The sequence below is a fragment of the Chelon labrosus genome, assembly GCF_963514085.1.
Source record: "Chelon labrosus genome assembly, chromosome: 2".
Lineage (NCBI taxonomy): Eukaryota > Metazoa > Chordata > Actinopteri > Mugiliformes > Mugilidae > Chelon > Chelon labrosus.
In genome coordinates, this window is record NC_140338.1 from 25,338,084 (window position 1) to 25,354,104 (window position 16,021).

At 43.1% G+C, this 16,021-nt stretch overlaps 3 protein-coding genes across 4 annotated transcripts; 2 read left to right on the forward strand and 1 right to left on the reverse strand.

The window, feature by feature from the left end:
• The first annotated feature begins 460 nt into the window (after positions 1 to 460).
• LOC311504985 (transcription factor JunB-like) lies at positions 461 to 3,731 on the forward strand. Of its 2 annotated transcripts, XM_084568352.1 has the most exons (2): positions 462 to 1,282; positions 1,540 to 3,731. In XM_084568352.1, the coding sequence occupies exon 2, from the start codon at positions 1,578 to 1,580 to the stop codon at positions 2,469 to 2,471; it is 894 nt and encodes a 297-aa protein (XP_084424478.1). In that variant the 5' UTR covers positions 462 to 1,282; positions 1,540 to 1,577; the 3' UTR covers positions 2,472 to 3,731. The 2 variants fall into 2 exon arrangements, with proteins under 2 accessions (XP_084424477.1, XP_084424478.1); XM_084568351.1 differs by having other exon boundaries at positions 461 to 3,731.
• Positions 3,732 to 3,821: 90 nt separating this feature from the next.
• prdx2 (peroxiredoxin 2) lies at positions 3,822 to 7,452 on the reverse strand. The gene is made up of 6 exons (XM_084568374.1): positions 7,335 to 7,452; positions 6,275 to 6,395; positions 6,043 to 6,196; positions 4,930 to 5,052; positions 4,620 to 4,750; positions 3,822 to 4,218 (listed from the first exon to the last, which is right to left on the reverse strand). Exons 2-6 carry the CDS (start codon positions 6,375 to 6,377, stop codon positions 4,136 to 4,138), a joined length of 594 nt encoding a protein of 197 aa, XP_084424500.1. The 5' UTR covers positions 6,378 to 6,395; positions 7,335 to 7,452; the 3' UTR covers positions 3,822 to 4,135.
• A 723-nt stretch (positions 7,453 to 8,175) lies between these two features.
• wiza (WIZ zinc finger a) lies at positions 8,176 to 14,822 on the forward strand. The gene is made up of 9 exons (XM_084574076.1): positions 8,176 to 8,362; positions 8,860 to 8,946; positions 9,291 to 9,779; positions 9,937 to 10,746; positions 10,860 to 11,195; positions 11,523 to 11,743; positions 11,842 to 12,043; positions 12,133 to 12,280; positions 13,122 to 14,822. The coding sequence occupies exons 2-9, from the start codon at positions 8,934 to 8,936 to the stop codon at positions 13,276 to 13,278; spliced, it is 2,376 nt and encodes a 791-aa protein (XP_084430202.1). The 5' UTR covers positions 8,176 to 8,362; positions 8,860 to 8,933; the 3' UTR covers positions 13,279 to 14,822.
• Positions 14,823 to 16,021: the final 1,199 nt, after the last annotated feature.

Sequence of the window (16,021 nt, forward strand, 5' to 3'; positions counted from 1 at the left end):
CAATTCCTGTAACACACTGTTCAATTAGGGCTCATGAGGGAAAAAAATGCAACAGAGTAAATAAAAAAATTGGTGCACTTCCAGTTCAGAGAAAACATACACGCACACACATACGACCTGAGGATAGGTATAAACATAAGATGGGAAAGTTGACGGGAAGATATGAACGTGCGTAGGCACGTGGCCCTCTGGGTAGTGATTCAGAAGTCATTACCATGCGGAGAAGACAAAGACGTCTTTCTATCACACAGGTGTTCAGTTCAAGGGACATGTCCTTAGTCTCAAAATACCTAAGTAGCTCCGTCATGATTGTGTGCTCCCATTGGAAGACACTGAGTTCAGAAAGGCCACACTACTAATAAATAAGGAAACAACAACTGGCTACAACTGGAAATTACATTTTTCAGTGATAGGACTAGATAATAGTTGTTGCTGAGTATTGGTTGGAGTATTGTCTCCTTCAACTACTACTCACCTTTACATTAATTATCTTTAAACATTGTTTATAGTGCACACACAGTTCAGTTTGACATCCTGAGCATGTGCCAGATGCCCGTTAGGCTTCATGCATTTTTGAAGACATCACGCCCAGAAGTTACCATCCTGTCCCTGCCTGCAGGCTGGAGGAGGGCACCAAGACACACGTGGCCTCCTCCTCCTCACACATCTGATGGCTGGAAGCCGGCCAGGAAGGGATAGGCTTCCTGGTCCTGACAGCGAGGAAGTGGTGTGCCAGGATACCCAAATATGGACTGGACGATATCGGTTTGGATGTGTGACTCAGCACCAGACTATATATCCTCTCTGAAGCCATGGCTCTCGAGGATAAAACAGTGGCCGTTGGGTTGTTGTTGGTGTCTGAATGAAGCTGGAAGAGGCTCATTGTTTTTAGTAGTTTTTGAGCTGTGGGGAGCATTCACACTGACTTGTTAATACATGGTAACCAGTCTCCATGTTCAGTGGGGCAAATTATCTTATAGCTGTGCGCTGGACTGAGTTCTCCCACGCCGAATAGGCCTCGTCTTGTTTACAGTCCGTGTTCCTGGCAACATCGTCATCGGGTCTCTCACATCCCGGAGGCGGGGACAACAGCGGAAACAGCCAATCAGCGGGTTGGTCGGAGCTCTTCTACCGGATCATATAAGAGCGCGGAGCGCGTCGGCCGCCTGTCAGTAATAAGGAAACAGTGCGGTTCACACTCAGAAGAAAAGCCTCTCCTACTCACGAGTGGATTGAAAACATCAGAATTAGTCACTGGACTCCGCTTTGAATCCGACTAAAGGTACAAAACGACCACTGGGTACAGTACAGTTCCACTATTTTGGAAGTTTTGCTCTGTTTTTGGTAGTTTTGATCTTCAGTATAATAGTACAGCGGGACTTTGCTGAAGAGTGACTCATTTGGGACACTGAAGCCTCGGTGTCCGAGCAGCATCTTTGCAGCGCACTCTTGTATTTGACTGTCTGATTTGAAATATGTCCACAATAATGGAACAGCCTTTTTATGACGACTCGTTTCTCTCTGCTTATGGCCATCCAGGCGCAGCGCTGCCAGACTACAAGCTGCTAAAGCAGAATATGAACTTGAACTTCTCCGATTCATATCGGAACTCAAACTTCAAGTCGCAACACCTGCGCGCAGACAGTGATTTCTATTCGGCGGGCACGGCGGACGTGGGCTCACTGAAGCTCGCTTCTCCTGAACTGGAGCGACTGATCATCCAGAACAGCAACGGAGTCATCACTACAACGCCAACACCTGCACAATACCTGTACAACCGCGGCATCACAGAGGAGCAGGAGGGCTTCGCTGAAGGTTTTGTGAAAGCGCTGGACGACCTACACAAGATGAACCATATGGCGCCTCCAAACGTGTCCATTGGCACCGGCGGGGTTGCCTGCTCAGCTCCAGCCTCGGTGTTCGGCTCAGCCATGCAGCCAGAAGCACTCGAATACACGACCCTGAGCAGCTGCCCCACGAACCCCAGCTTGACCTCATCAGCCAGCTATCCCTCCACCACCATCAACTACCTGCCGCATCACCAGTACCACCAGCATCCTCAGGCCGTTGCGCACGGATCTCACCATTTCCAGCACTCCCTGGCCGCAGCCGGCATCCACTCGCAGCGCTTCGGGGGCTTGAAAGAGGAACCTCAGACCGTCCCCGACATGCAGAGCAGCGACAACAGCTCCCCGCCAATGTCTCCTATCGATATGGAGAATCAGGAGCGCATCAAAGCCGAGCGCAAGCGGCTGAGGAACCGGCTTGCAGCCTCAAAGTGTCGGAAGCGCAAGCTGGAGCGCATCGCTCGTCTTGAGGACAAGGTTAAAGTGTTGAAAACAGACAACGCTGGACTTTCAAACACGGCTTCCCTACTGCGGGAACAGGTGGCCCAACTCAAACAGAAAGTCATGACGCATGTGAGCAGTGGATGCCAGCTCATGTTAGCGCCCAAAGTAAAGTCTTATTGAAGAAACAATGCACTTTTAAAAACACTGGACTTGAACTGCACTGACAACACAATCATCAGTCTTTATACGTTGTCTGTATGAGAACTGGATCGTTGTGGTTTCTTTGGCTGAAAGAAAACAGATCATTCCTACAAGACTAAAACACTTCGGGCATTTTTGAATACATTTTTAAAAGTGTCGTCTTGGCTTTGCCTGTTTACATTTTAATTGCTCTCTGTGATGCTTTTTTTTTTTTTACTTTGCTAAGTTATTTGTGTTAATCAGGTTGAACCTGACAAACCTGTCTTTCTTTGGAAGAAATTGTACATTACTATTTAAGTAAAGGTTATTATGAAATGAAGAATGGTGTTGTTGTTTGATTTTGGGGGAGTTTTACTTGTAAGGAATTTTTGTAATTCTCGTAAGCATAACCGCAGTGTTGTCTCTGGTCAGTAGTGAAGTTTACAGCAGCAGAAGTAGCTTGACGTTAAAGACGTCCCAGCGTAGGATTTTTCCTTGTTGACGCACACGCGTCGATCCATATATGGTTCGTGTTAGTGGCAGACGTCATCTCACGCAAAGGTTTCCGGGAACTCCCTCCTACACTGCCCGTCAGCCAGGCTGCGCTCTCCCCTTCACACCACAATGCGTTTGTAAATGCAGAGGTTTGTCAATGAGTGGCTTATTCGAGTTAAGGGAGTTTCCCCATTGTGCTTTCAATTTCCCAAAACAAGAAGCCGTGAGAACACTAACTCAGGAAAAATTGTAAAAAATAAGTTCCAGGTAAACATGTCGAATCGACTTTCTGATGGTTAAGAGTGAAATTACAAGAACAGATGCCAAGAAAAGCTGACAGAAATAAATAACGGAGAGTAAAGGTCATACACTTAATATCAGTTCGCAAAATAGTTGAATACACTTACTTTCTCAGTAAGCAATTAAGGGAGAACGTTATTTTAGCGACATTTGAAAGAATATGAGTGGTATACACGTGGATAACTACTTTCCCCAAACAGTGACAATATCTGTAGGTGTGTATTCTCATATCCAACAATCCAATCTTTCCCAATGAGCTTTGGTGCCATTTGGCAATAGCAGGCTGTTGTGTTGAGTCAACCATCACAATAACTCCAATATTAACCAAGACTTGGCAGCTTCATGATGTGCTCAGATCTTCTGCCAGGCACAGGAGCCAAGACTGACACACAAGTTATTCCAAAAATGTCTCTTGGAATTATACAAGTCGTCAGTCACCAACAGTCAGAAGATTAAGGCTGCCACCTAGTGGTCACAACTGGAACGACATTAACTCTACTACATTGACATTCACATTCATCCCATCTGCTTCATTTGCCAGAAAACACACAAATCTTAAATTTCCCACTGTTTTAATAAAGCTGGTAGCAAATGATTAATGACAGCATGGAAATATATCAATACTTTCTTTGAAAAAGGAACAAAAACTATACTTTCAGTGCTTGAGACTACGAGGTTTCCCCACCAATTGTACAATGGACGTACAATGACTTAGCCACAGAAGGAATTTCTTTTTATGAACAAACTGAGAATTTTGTTTTAAACAGATTTAGACTGGACGTCATGAGATCCTGCTTCATAGGGACACCTCTCATCTGAAGGCAAGTGCTTCGGTTAAGGAGATCATCTGGCCTAGAAGACCTTCACATTTACTGCTTGGAGAAAAATGTTTTGCTCTTCTCCACATCGGGGACAATGGTGTCACTGCCAGGTTTCCAGCCAGCAGGGCACACTGTATGAATAAGAAGAGGGAAAAAGTTTACCTCAAGCTGTCATTTGTAGACTCTGAACCTTGTATAGCCCGAGGACAAAGGACATGAGTGAACGACCGGGAGGGTAAACGAATAATGCAAGACTATATGCATAAACTGAGTTCCCAGCTACATACAACTTTATTAAAAATGATGTTAATGCGCTCAGGAATTATGAAGCAGCAAAAATTGGTATTCCATCATCATAAAACCAGACATGAGCTTTAAACAGCCTGAACGACCTGGAAAATGCAACGCAAGTGATAGTAGTAGTAGTAAAAAGTCGTTTCCAAAAGTAGTGTTTGCATATAATTATAATATCCCACTGAGCTGTTTAAATTAAAGAATAGCCTGAAGGCATGTACACATGAGTTTAACTCACCCTCCCCATATTTGTCAGTGTGCTGGAAGGCTTGAACCAGGCGCAGAGTCTCATCCACAGAGCGACCCACGGGCAGGTCATTGATGGTGATCTGCCTCAAGATCCCCTTGTCGTCAATCACGAAGAGGCCTCTGAGCGACACAGAACAAGGTTACATTACTGCACCAAATCATGAAACCCCATCCTTTGATGAGGCTTAAACTTTCAGAAGTATTTAAATAAGCCAGGCGGGCCATCAGACAATAACTCCTTGCTTCTAGTTAAATTATTATTTTTTAATTTTTTTAAAATAATAATGAGTCCAACTGACCTGTATGCGATGCCGTCATCTTCCTTCAGCACACCGTAGTCTCTGGAGATTGTCTTGGTGAGGTCTGCTACAAGGGGGATTTTCATGGCGCCCAGACCTCCCTGCTTTCTTGGTGTATTGATCCTGTCAGGGAGAAAAAAGTAAAGCAATACTATCAAATTTAAAACCCATTTAAAGCATGTTGGCTTCTGATGAAGAACATCAAGCAAAAGAAAATAAATAAATAAAAATATTAAAACATGTAGTAGTATTTTATGTACGAGTGGGGTTTTGAAACTATGGTTATGTAATACACAGAGCTTAATGTTGCTTTCAGAGATTCTCTGCAATGCTTCCAAGATCTCAAACACAGGATAGGTGTTGATAAAACTTTAGTGACATTAAGATAGGAGGCAGTTGATGCAACATTTCAACAAATATCAAGTTAAATATGCATTTAAAACAGTGCACTAAATCAAGACCTGTGCAGGTCAAGTGATTACCAACATCCTTACTCCTTCTAGAAAGTGCAGTTTGATTCAAAGACCGTTACATCAACACTTATCAACACTGTGCAGGGAAACAATGTGACAGCAGATAAAGTGGGCTGGGTGCTGTCAAACAAGCTGACAGTGCACACTTTCAAACTCCAACTGTTGAAGAAACTTACCCCACTTTTTGTGCATTTTTCTAGTTCTTAGAAATCTGATTGATACAATGCATAAATGCAGCAGCAGCCACCATCATTTTAACACACCTATGTAAACAATGATTAAACGCAAAATGGAGGCTACATACAACACTGTTTGGTTTTGTTGTAAATAATACCCCACAGTGATACTGCCATCACAGCTGCCAGACGGGTATTATGAGACTTCCCTGTTCCTTTCTGGCAGTGTAAATAGAAACAAGAAAAGAGCCCTTGAAGGTATGTAGCTCTAGGTTAGCAGGAGTTTAAAGAATTGTTTGGTGTTTCATGCTAAGCTGAAAGTAAGCTTAGAAAATACTAAGTAGTAGCCCAAAGCTTTAGAGGAAGCAAAATCCACACCACAGTTTTCGTTTAAAGGACTGGTTACTGAAGCCGTCAAGTTACCATAGACCCTTTTTTGTCTTTAGCTGTAGCAAGATTCTTACCATGCCAAGTGACTGAAGTGGGAGTCTACGGAGCAGCCAATGACCTCGCAGCCGAGACTGCGGAACTCCTCTGCCCTGTCGCTGAAAGCCACGATCTCGGTGGGGCACACAAACGTGAAGTCCAGGGGATAGAAAAAGAAAACCACGTACTTTCCTGAAGTGAAAGAAATGTGCAGTTGTTGGTTTTCAAGATAACCGTATCTACAAAAGTAGGTGCAGACTGAGAAATTACCTTTGTAGTCCGATAGCTGGATGTCCTTGAACTGTCCATCCACAACAGCGGTGGCTTTGAACTCTGGTGCAGGCTTTCCAATCTTAGCGTTTCCAGCAGACATGGTGTCGGCGGTAAATGACTGAGAGACAGAGACGATACATGTGGTTAGCAGAAAATACTCAAGACTTTTTCAAGATAAGGTCTACTGGGTGGAGCCTGAGCTGGAGCTCGAACAGCAAGAAAACATTTAGGTAAATATGACAGTTGGAGTGTAAAGCAGTAGGGCCTGAGGTTTAGCGTGACAGCCAGGTTTAGCTCAAAGGCTTGTTCATATTAGGCATACCCCCATAAAGTCACATGCAAGTCATGTTAATCCGGGAGGGAACAATAGCCCACTGGTAAGCTTACATAACCATGATAAGCACAAACCAGTAAGACCATACTTATTTAACGTATGCATGTTGAAAACATAAAGCTAAAGTTGTCTGGCTGCAGATGTAACTTGCAATTATATCGGTATGTCATTTGCAAAGCAGTTTCTTAACACATTGATCACAGCGTTGATGCACTGATACAGGCTTTTAAACTGCTGCACTTTAGTGAGACAGGGCTCAAGCTGTACAAAAAAATTGTCGTCGGCATATACGATGTTATTTTTATTTTATTTTTTTTTAAAAAGCGTTAGTTAGCCTTTAATTCAAACAAAAGCTAACAAACCCTTTGTCGTCTTGGTTTTGTTGTACAGCAGAAATACCCCGGTCAAAGTTCAGTGTGTAGCCTAAGGTTTTACATTTAAAGTCAAATGAAAGCAGAAACATCTGAAGTTCAATAAACTGGGGCGGAACTGGCAATTGGTGTATCCTGCCAGCTGCAGCACAGGGACAAAGAAAGGGCTAGAAACAGGCCCAAACACTTGAAGGAGGAGGAGGAGGAGGGGAGCCTGCACGGCTAGCTTACTGTTAGCTTAATGTAGCAGATTCTCTTTGTTCCCGGACAAACATTAAGTGCTCTCAAGTGAACTTGGACGGTTATGGCTTAAACTTCTGATTGTTAAGAGTCACTTATTTTTGTTCCTCACCTGTGAAGCAGTGGAGAAAAGTTGCTACCCAGCGGAGGTCTGCAGCTTGCAGGAGAAGAAGAGGAGTTGAAGGAGGGACGGTAGCGAGCAAGAAATATCCAGGGATAGCTGCGGCCCCCGGAAGTGAAAATGACTTCCTTCAAAGTAAAAGTTGAGAATGTGAGGCTATCAGATGTGTGATTATTCAAACTGAACGTACAGTGCTCTTTCAGCGTTGCAGAGACGTTTTCTAGATTAGAAAAGGCCACTTTCTAATGGAAAGTCATACCCCTTGGATGTGAGCTGTCTGTGGGCTCTTCCATAGTGAAGAATTGGTCCGTTGAGGATTTTAGGTTTTTATAAAGTTCAAATATAGTGCCGCAGTTCAGAAAACGATTTCTTCTGGTAAAATATCAAATGCCTTTTCGGCCCTAGAAAATCTTGCTGTGGGACAGCGGTTCCAATGATTTATTATTATTATTATTAGTAGTAGTAGTAGTATTGTTGTTCTTGTTGTTATTACGTTTTACGTTACATTTTTACAGTTCATTTAAATGTTCATCTTAGTTAGTTTTCATGGGATTTTATTATTGTTGAGGGGGAGTCACTTGATCATAATTCAAAAACAACCCTTTGACCCATGTAAGCTACTGAAATGAAGGTGGCTCTGGACCAGCAGGTGAATACAGGGGTAGTGATGCTCTGCTGTCAAATAAAAGAAGAAGAAAAAAATACCCACAATGAATAAAGATCCATAAAAACAAATGTGTGCACAGATGGACTTATTTACTTTACTTATTTACTGACTAGCAATAATCAGTATGTTTGTTTTCTTAGCAGTACGTTAAATTAGTTACTTTTAGTGGATTATTAGTCTCTGAAAGATAAAGTATGGTCACTAGGGGGAACATTTGATCACCGAAAGTTTCGATACGAGGTCGTGACACTTTTATTTTGAAAAAACACAGCTTCTGGGACGTGTGTGAAGTCTGACTTCCGCCAAGCTTGTTGGTGTGAATGACACTGAGGTAGTTCCTTCAGGTTTTTAGGTAATATTTCTTCTTATCTATGATTGATCGTTCTAGTTCGGTTTCCATTCGAGGGCGCAGGGCGTGTGGCTCGTCCCCACTGTGCTAAAATAAAGTAAATCTTAAAGCGAGCTCGCGGCTAATGTTAGCATTTCACAACAAAACAAAGGGTTTAATTGTGGTAGCTTGATTTAGCTTCAACTTCAGCTTCAGCCATTTACAGTCATATAAGGTAGCTATATGACTGCCTACTCTAAAATGCGGCAGAATAGGAGGTTTTGTAGTTTGTCCAACAAACAAATGTGCCGTCTTGTTCTCTACAGTTTTAAAGGCGTTGTAAAGCGAGCTACTGTTTCTCGCGAGACGTTGCGTTATTTAACGGTAGCAGTCTGATATCAGCCGGTTAGATTTTGTTTTATTTATTTTTATCACGTTTATATTTTAATTTTGGAGGCTATGGCAGATAAAGGTGAGCAGATTGTTGTAACCCTCATCCTTTCTGACTTTTATGTTTTCAGTTTTTTTTAACCCGGGATCAGGAGGAAGAAAACTTTATCATCCTTCAAAATAAATCAACCACATTTTTATCACCATGGATTCACAAGGTAAGAAATACACTCAGAAATAGGCTATTGAGTCAAGTCTTTGTCTGCTACGATGTTACATTATAGAACTGTTTTACTGAGTTCGTCGGGTATAGTGGTTTCTGTTGTTAGATTATTACTCAACCCAATTTAAATTTGTGTCAGGAGGAAAATGATCAGATTGCTTGATTCTGATTTGTAATGATTGCTACCCATTATTAAATTTTGACGTAAGGAGGAAAAGTCCAGCGTGAAATCAAATGAACATCTTAATCTATGTCAGTGCATTAAAAAACAAGCCTCAGGGTTTTGCAGACTTTAATTGAAGTCATGCCATTCAGCCTCCGATCTGAACTTTCCCACAGCGAGCTCACATCCTGTCATGTGTGAGGTCTGTGGAGCATACTTTGAGACACGGCGAGGACTCTCCAGCCATGCCCGCCTCCATCTAAGGCAACTTGGCGTGACGTTGTCAGAAAACAGCGGAGCTCCCATCGAGCTCCTCTACCAGCTCGTCCAAGAGAGAGATGGCTCGCTCCCAGATTTCAAGTCAGACTCCTCTGTGGCTGGGTCAGCCCCTGCTACACAGACGTCCCAGCAGGAGTCCAAGACACCTTCAGTGCAAGAAGATACAAATGGCTCCTGCAAGACGGAGGTTAGAGTCACGACAACCCCGCAAAAGATAGACCATCAAGGATCTCCAGCCAGACGTAAGGAGACTGCAGCATCTCTCCTCCCCTCGTCTCCTACTGCTCTTAGGCCGGCAGAAGGCAGCAGCTCGTCATCCCTACCTAACCAAGTCAGAACCAAGCCAATATGGGCGCCACTGGAAACGGATGCCCCCATCACCTTAGGTATGGCTGAATTATGAATTGTTGTCCTTTAAAAATGTTGAACTTGAAGGAAGTAGTTATATGGCTGTTGATATTACATTTGTGTCTTAACAAAGTAAACATGGCGACATAGTCTCCTGCTGACTTTGTATCATTCCTTTCTTTGTTGCATTTTCAGACACCCGTGGTGAGGTCCATGTTTGCCAGCTTTGTGGCTGCTGGTACGAGACACGTAAGGGGCTTTCTAGTCACGCTCGGGCTCATCTGCGCCAAATCGGAATCCCTGATGGTGAGGTCAAGGGCAGTCCTATTGATTTTCTTTACCGGATCATGGAGGAGGAGAATGTCAAGCCCAGCAGCATCAAGAAAAAAGAAGATGTTCAATCAAACAGTTCTCCTGGATCCTCATCCAAACGTCCCTCTGATCTGTCTTCCCCACCTGCATCTCCCCTCGGCAAACGGCCTAAAACATCTGAGGGCTGTTCTTGTGTTCTGTGTGGGGAGGCATTTGAGAATCGAAAAGGCTTGGCCAGCCATGCACGCTCTCACCTGCGGCACATCGGGATGAGTGAAATAGTGGGGAAAAGCTCTGCCATTGACGCCGTCGAGGACCTGGTCAGCAGTGGAATGTTAGAAGCCGTACGCATCCCTAAAACAAACAGTACGACCAGCTCATCTGCAGCAGCGTCTCCAGCACCACCCTCTCCTGCAGCCCCGACTCGGTCTCCAGCTCCAAGCCAGTCCTGGACCCCGTTTTCTTCTACATCTTTCTCCCCGAGCCCCACAAAGACCCCTCAGTCTCCTCAGGCTCCTATTAACAGGGCACCAAAAGCGAAGAAAGGTTTTCGGCTAGCAGTTGACCCCCTTCATAGGAAACCCAAGGCTGAGCCTGTAGAGACAGATTTATCTGTTCACCCAAAGGCAAGCAGTAACTCTCCTATACAGAAGTCACCTACTGCTCTTGTTTCTGCAAAGCCTCTTGACTCAGGTAAAGCTATTCATCTAAATAATCTGCAGGCAAACGTTTTTATTTTTGTTTGCTACTATGTTATGATGTTATACACGTTAATTTATAATGTTAATCTCGCCACCTTTTTACAGTCATGAAATCCCCGCCAACAGTCATTTGTGAATTCTGCGGCCAGCTGTTTGACACCCGCAAAGCCCTGTCATGCCACGCCCGCGCCCATCTGCGGCAGCTCGGACTCACCTGGTCAATCAAAACGTCACCAATTGATCTCCTCAGAGAGGTCATGCAGAGTGATGAGGGCAAGAAAGACTCGGCATCGGGCAAAGCCACGTGGACCTCTGAAGGGTCCAAGAAATCCCTGGATACCCCCCCATCAAGGGAACCAGCCTCCAGCTCCATCACCTCACCTCTTGATTATTCCATGAAAGAGAAATCTCCAGCTGGCAAGAGTGCGTCCTCACATGTTGGTAAGTCGCGTCAGTTTTCAGCCTAAAGATTTCTAACTTTTCTACGTATTGTTTACTCATTGGACCCATCCCATAATGCACTACTTCCTCCTGCTTCCTTCCTGTAGCATTTTGCAAACATTTTACTTTACCAAGAGTGAAACCCTTGTTCTGGAATCCAGTTGTACATTTTATGGCAGGTTTTGAAATTTACTCTATTAGATGAGATGACTTGAGGTGGCCGAGGACATATGTTCAGCACATGAGAGTGTACTCGCATCTCATTTTTTTTAACCCTGAATTTCTCAAACTATGACTATGAAGTCTAACTATGTCTTGTCTTGTTAGTGCCAGACACATCATGTGAGCTCTGTGGGTTTGACTTTGAAAACCGCAAGGCCCTGGCCAGTCACGCACGGGCCCACCTCCGACAGCTGGGCCTCTTCGAGTGGAAGGCGGATGGAGCGACTTCTCCAATCGAACTCCTCAGTGAGCTGATCCGCAGAGACCGATCCAAGGTGGAAGAAATAACCAAGCGCTATCGTATGGGAGACCTATACATTAGGAAGGTGGGCTGTTCTCTAAAATGCACTAAAAAAGGTCCAAATTCAGATTCGGCTAGATGCGAACGACGCATTTATTTATTGTTTTCTTGTTTTCCTTTCAGTCCCACAGACCTGCTGCTTCATCCTCTCTGTCTGCAGACACTGACTTCATACCTGGCGGCAGCCTGAAATCTTCCTCACACCAGCAAGAACCCAAAGCGAGCAGCGCGGATTCAGGCATCACTGTCGGCTCATCCAGACACTCTCAAGGCCACACACGCGCTATGGCAGGCCACGGCAGCCCCAGTGTGCGCTCCCCAAGGGGTGAGACATGTAGAAGATAGCTGCATACATATCTACTGTAATTAATCGCAATTCGTGTGTTACTGTAATACCTCTGTGCATGATTTCAGGGGTCTATCCACCCAAACACGGAGGGCCTGCAAGGAGCACCAACTCCCGTCAACCATCACGGTCAGGCAGCATCCCTGCTCTGTTGCCAAAGCCTCCGCTGACTCCACTGGTCAAACTGGTGGGCAAAATCTACTCCCTCAAGTGCAGGTTAGTCACAGTGTCTGTACTGTTTAAAAAAAAAAAACAAAAATTTAAAAAATCAACAGTTTGTACATCACAATGAGTGTTGATGGCAATTGTAGTAAATTCTTCTGTTCAGCAAAGTCTCCTGCCAACTTTGTACCATTACTTTCATTGTTGCCCTTTCGGTCCTTGTGGTCTTGGTTATCTTATATCGTAAAATATTTGTATAACACAAGGCATACATACAGTACATTGACTACCTCTTGGGTGACCTCAGTATCAATGAAAACAATCCGCATGGAAAATAGTAGAAGCAGAATTATGCAGTTTCTGTTGGCATCGGAGTGTCTCCAGGCTAATGCAGCTGCAGCCTCTCCCTCTCTCCACTGCATTTATTCAGCTATACACTAACTATCTTTAGTCAGCCAACACAGTGTTAAAAGTATCCTTGGCCATAACATCCACAGCACCCGTGTTAAGGATGCTATTTTGGCTGTTGGAGACGTAGGTGCATTGCAAAACGAGCAAGTGGCAGATTTTGGTCAGTGTTATATCTCAAATTTGGATCTATAGCAGTGAGTTAAAAACGGTTTCTGTCGAGTTGTCTAGATGACGTAATGTAATTGAGAAAAAGGATCTTGGACAATAAATATGTGGGGTTTAGTTCGAATAAAATCCAGTAATGATCAACACTAAATGTGCAGTGTTAAAGGAGACAGGTTCTTCTATTTAACAACATCATCAAGAAACTGCTGCTCAGTTACTTGATAGACTTGTATAAATAAATTGGATGGATGGATGAATGGATGGATGAATGGATGGATGGATAGATTAACCTTTTAACCTCTCTTGTTCCGCTGTTCAGGTTCTGTGAAGAAGTGTTTCATGGACCTCTGTCTGTCCAAGAGCAGTGGATCACGCATCTGCAGAAGCACATCCTATCACTGGGCTACAAAGGCAAAGAATCTCCTCCTGCTGTACCCGTGACGGCTCCAGCACTCGTCGATCCAGTCGCTGTCTAGTCGGCTAAATCCTTTCTGGAATTCGCCCTAAGCACGGCCGTAGCTTTCAAATGTCAAAATCCTAGGAGGAATGTTGTTTTTATGAGAAATTGACAGAAAGTTGGTTGTCCCCTATTTGTCCTAGAGGGGGCGCACATGAGCCATATGAGGAAAGCAGCACATTGTAATCCGCTCAGGTAAAACCCACTAGACACAATAGATCACATGGAAATAAATATGCAAATATGCTTCATCTATCATTGTGACAAAGAGCGCTTTCCTCCTCCTGCTCTTACATTCCTTCCATTTGAACAAATGGTTTTTTTTTTGAGTCTGTTTGTCGTTCACTAATGTCCTGCAATGAGAGATGAATTTGAATTTGTGTTATAGTGTTATACTTTTAAAAATGTAAGGAGTTCTTTTTTAAAAAATCAAACAGAACCATTTTGGAAGTATACCATTGAGATAGACGGTATTTGTAATCCATCTGATGCCATGTTTGTACATAACATTGTGAAAAGTGTCAAAATATTGTCCCGAGTGACGTCGAGTTTCCATTCTTTCCATTTACACCCTGTATGATGTGCTAATAATTTACTGTTGCTTCAGGTTATTTTACATTTAATTTTTTTAAATAAACCATGTCTTAACTTCTGAGTCGTGTTGTTGTTGTTTTTTTTTTATTATTTATTTCCCAATTCAATACCCAAACGATAACTAATAAGAGACAAAGAACCTGCAGCTCACCAGCAGCCACAGCAGAGTGTAGTGCACACATCTATGCAGGTTTCAGTACATTGCACAATTTACCATCATATTTATTATGTAGAGATGTCACAAAGCTGCTCTTTCAACTGTGTTTTTCATTTTTGGGGATATCTTTTGTAGTACTATTGAATTTTATTATGTTGTTTCTATTGTTTTGACAGCCCCAGTTTAGTCAGTGGCCTAGACTAAAGTCCAATCCAGTTTAACAGCACCAGTTGAACAACTTTCTGACACTGTTTCAGTGTAAACTGAACGTAAACAGTTATGAAGGAGGATTTAGTGCAGAATAATTATATTACAATGCATTCGCTTTCACTAGTTTAACGAATATTTTAGCAAGTGATTGTATTTCATAGATAGATCGATAGGGTTTCATATAATATTTTATTCTTCTTCATACTTTTAAAACCTTACGGCTGCTGAACTGTCACTGTGCCACATTATTCACCAAAAGTCCGCCCCGGCGTCTCCACGTTAATATATAACAAATTAGACAATACTGGATTAGCCTGTAATTTTCTCTTTTGGTTCAAGATTCGAGTGATGTCGATAAAGTGTGTTTAGATTCCAGCGTGATTTAAAAAGGTAATCTTTTCTGGCCATAATGCCGCTAGTTTTCATTTGATTTGGTCCACTCTCCAGGGCCGTGGCCATCTATGCGGTGACACGCAGTGATGAAAGGCGTCATTAATCTCACTACCTCTGCAGCGAGTCATCCATCCTTTATCGATTGACTGTGAATGGGTCAGGTTAATATTGGAAAACAAACCCTTAATGAATAATCTGCTGTCTGTGTTCAAAACCCAAATTGCTTTTTCACTTCCTCAAAAGATGAGATATAAACTGGTATAAATGTAATTTTATATATTTCTGTGATACTGTGTGTGTGTATGAATGTCACAGGTGGGTCAGACTGAAATGTATAAGACAGGTGACACTCTCTCCCCTTTTATTCAGAGCAAGAAAATAACAGGGATACACCACATGTGCACTTGTGGTAGTCCCCTACTGACTGGAACCTCCTCTCTGCAGTGATGTAGAAAACACAGTTGCATAGGAGCTAGCAGGAGAAAACATTACAGGTCTCCATGCAGCATTATTTCTGTTTTCTCCTCTGTCTCCACAGACTGTCCACGGTCTCCTCTCTATATCTGTCTTTCTGTCCCTGCCTCTGTTAGATTTTTCCTCTACAGCGACGTTCCCTGGAGTCTCCTTCTGTCTGATTTACTACCCTGGCGAGTCTGCCTCCAGCTACTGATGGATTCATCTGATGTGTGCTCCTCTGCTGGTGTGCCATCTTTAAGAACCTTTTACAGAGGGGGAGAGTCCTCCTACCTGACAGGATCTCACCAGGCTTTTGCTCAAGGCTATCAACACCCGATGCTTTAAAGACGGACTCATGGGACTCAGTGCAGCACTTCCAAAGCACGTATTAAGGTGAAACACCAAATTAGGAGCAAATCCTTCTTCAAGTGTTGGAAGTTCTGGGAAAATAATCTTAGGCCTGAAAAAATCTAAATGGCTTTAATATAGCTCCCTTACACACTGGACAGTCTAATACAATTATGCCATTCATGCTGACAAGATTATGATGAATGTGGATTAGCAGTAATGGGAGTTTAAAGAGACAGCAGAAGAAGAGCTTGTAACAAAATATCAATAAAAATGTATTAATGATAATTTAATGAAGCTGATATCCCCAGGATTTCAAGGGGTGGATAAAAGGATAAATTAATGTGTGAGGTTCTAAAAAGATTTTTGTGACTTAAATTAATCTTGTTAGGTGCAAAAGGTCCTAGCCTAATAATTCTGTTATTTTGTCTGCTTTGAAATTTCAAAATGTCCTCTGTGAACGGGAATCTGATTTACTTTGAAACAACTGTGCTCTAATGCACTTAAACGTTTGTCTTTATGTCTGTAAAAGTTAACTTCAACACCTACAGTCCTAAAGAGCCAGTGTGTTTCTCAGGGACAAGTTGAAGCAGAGCTGAAGGAA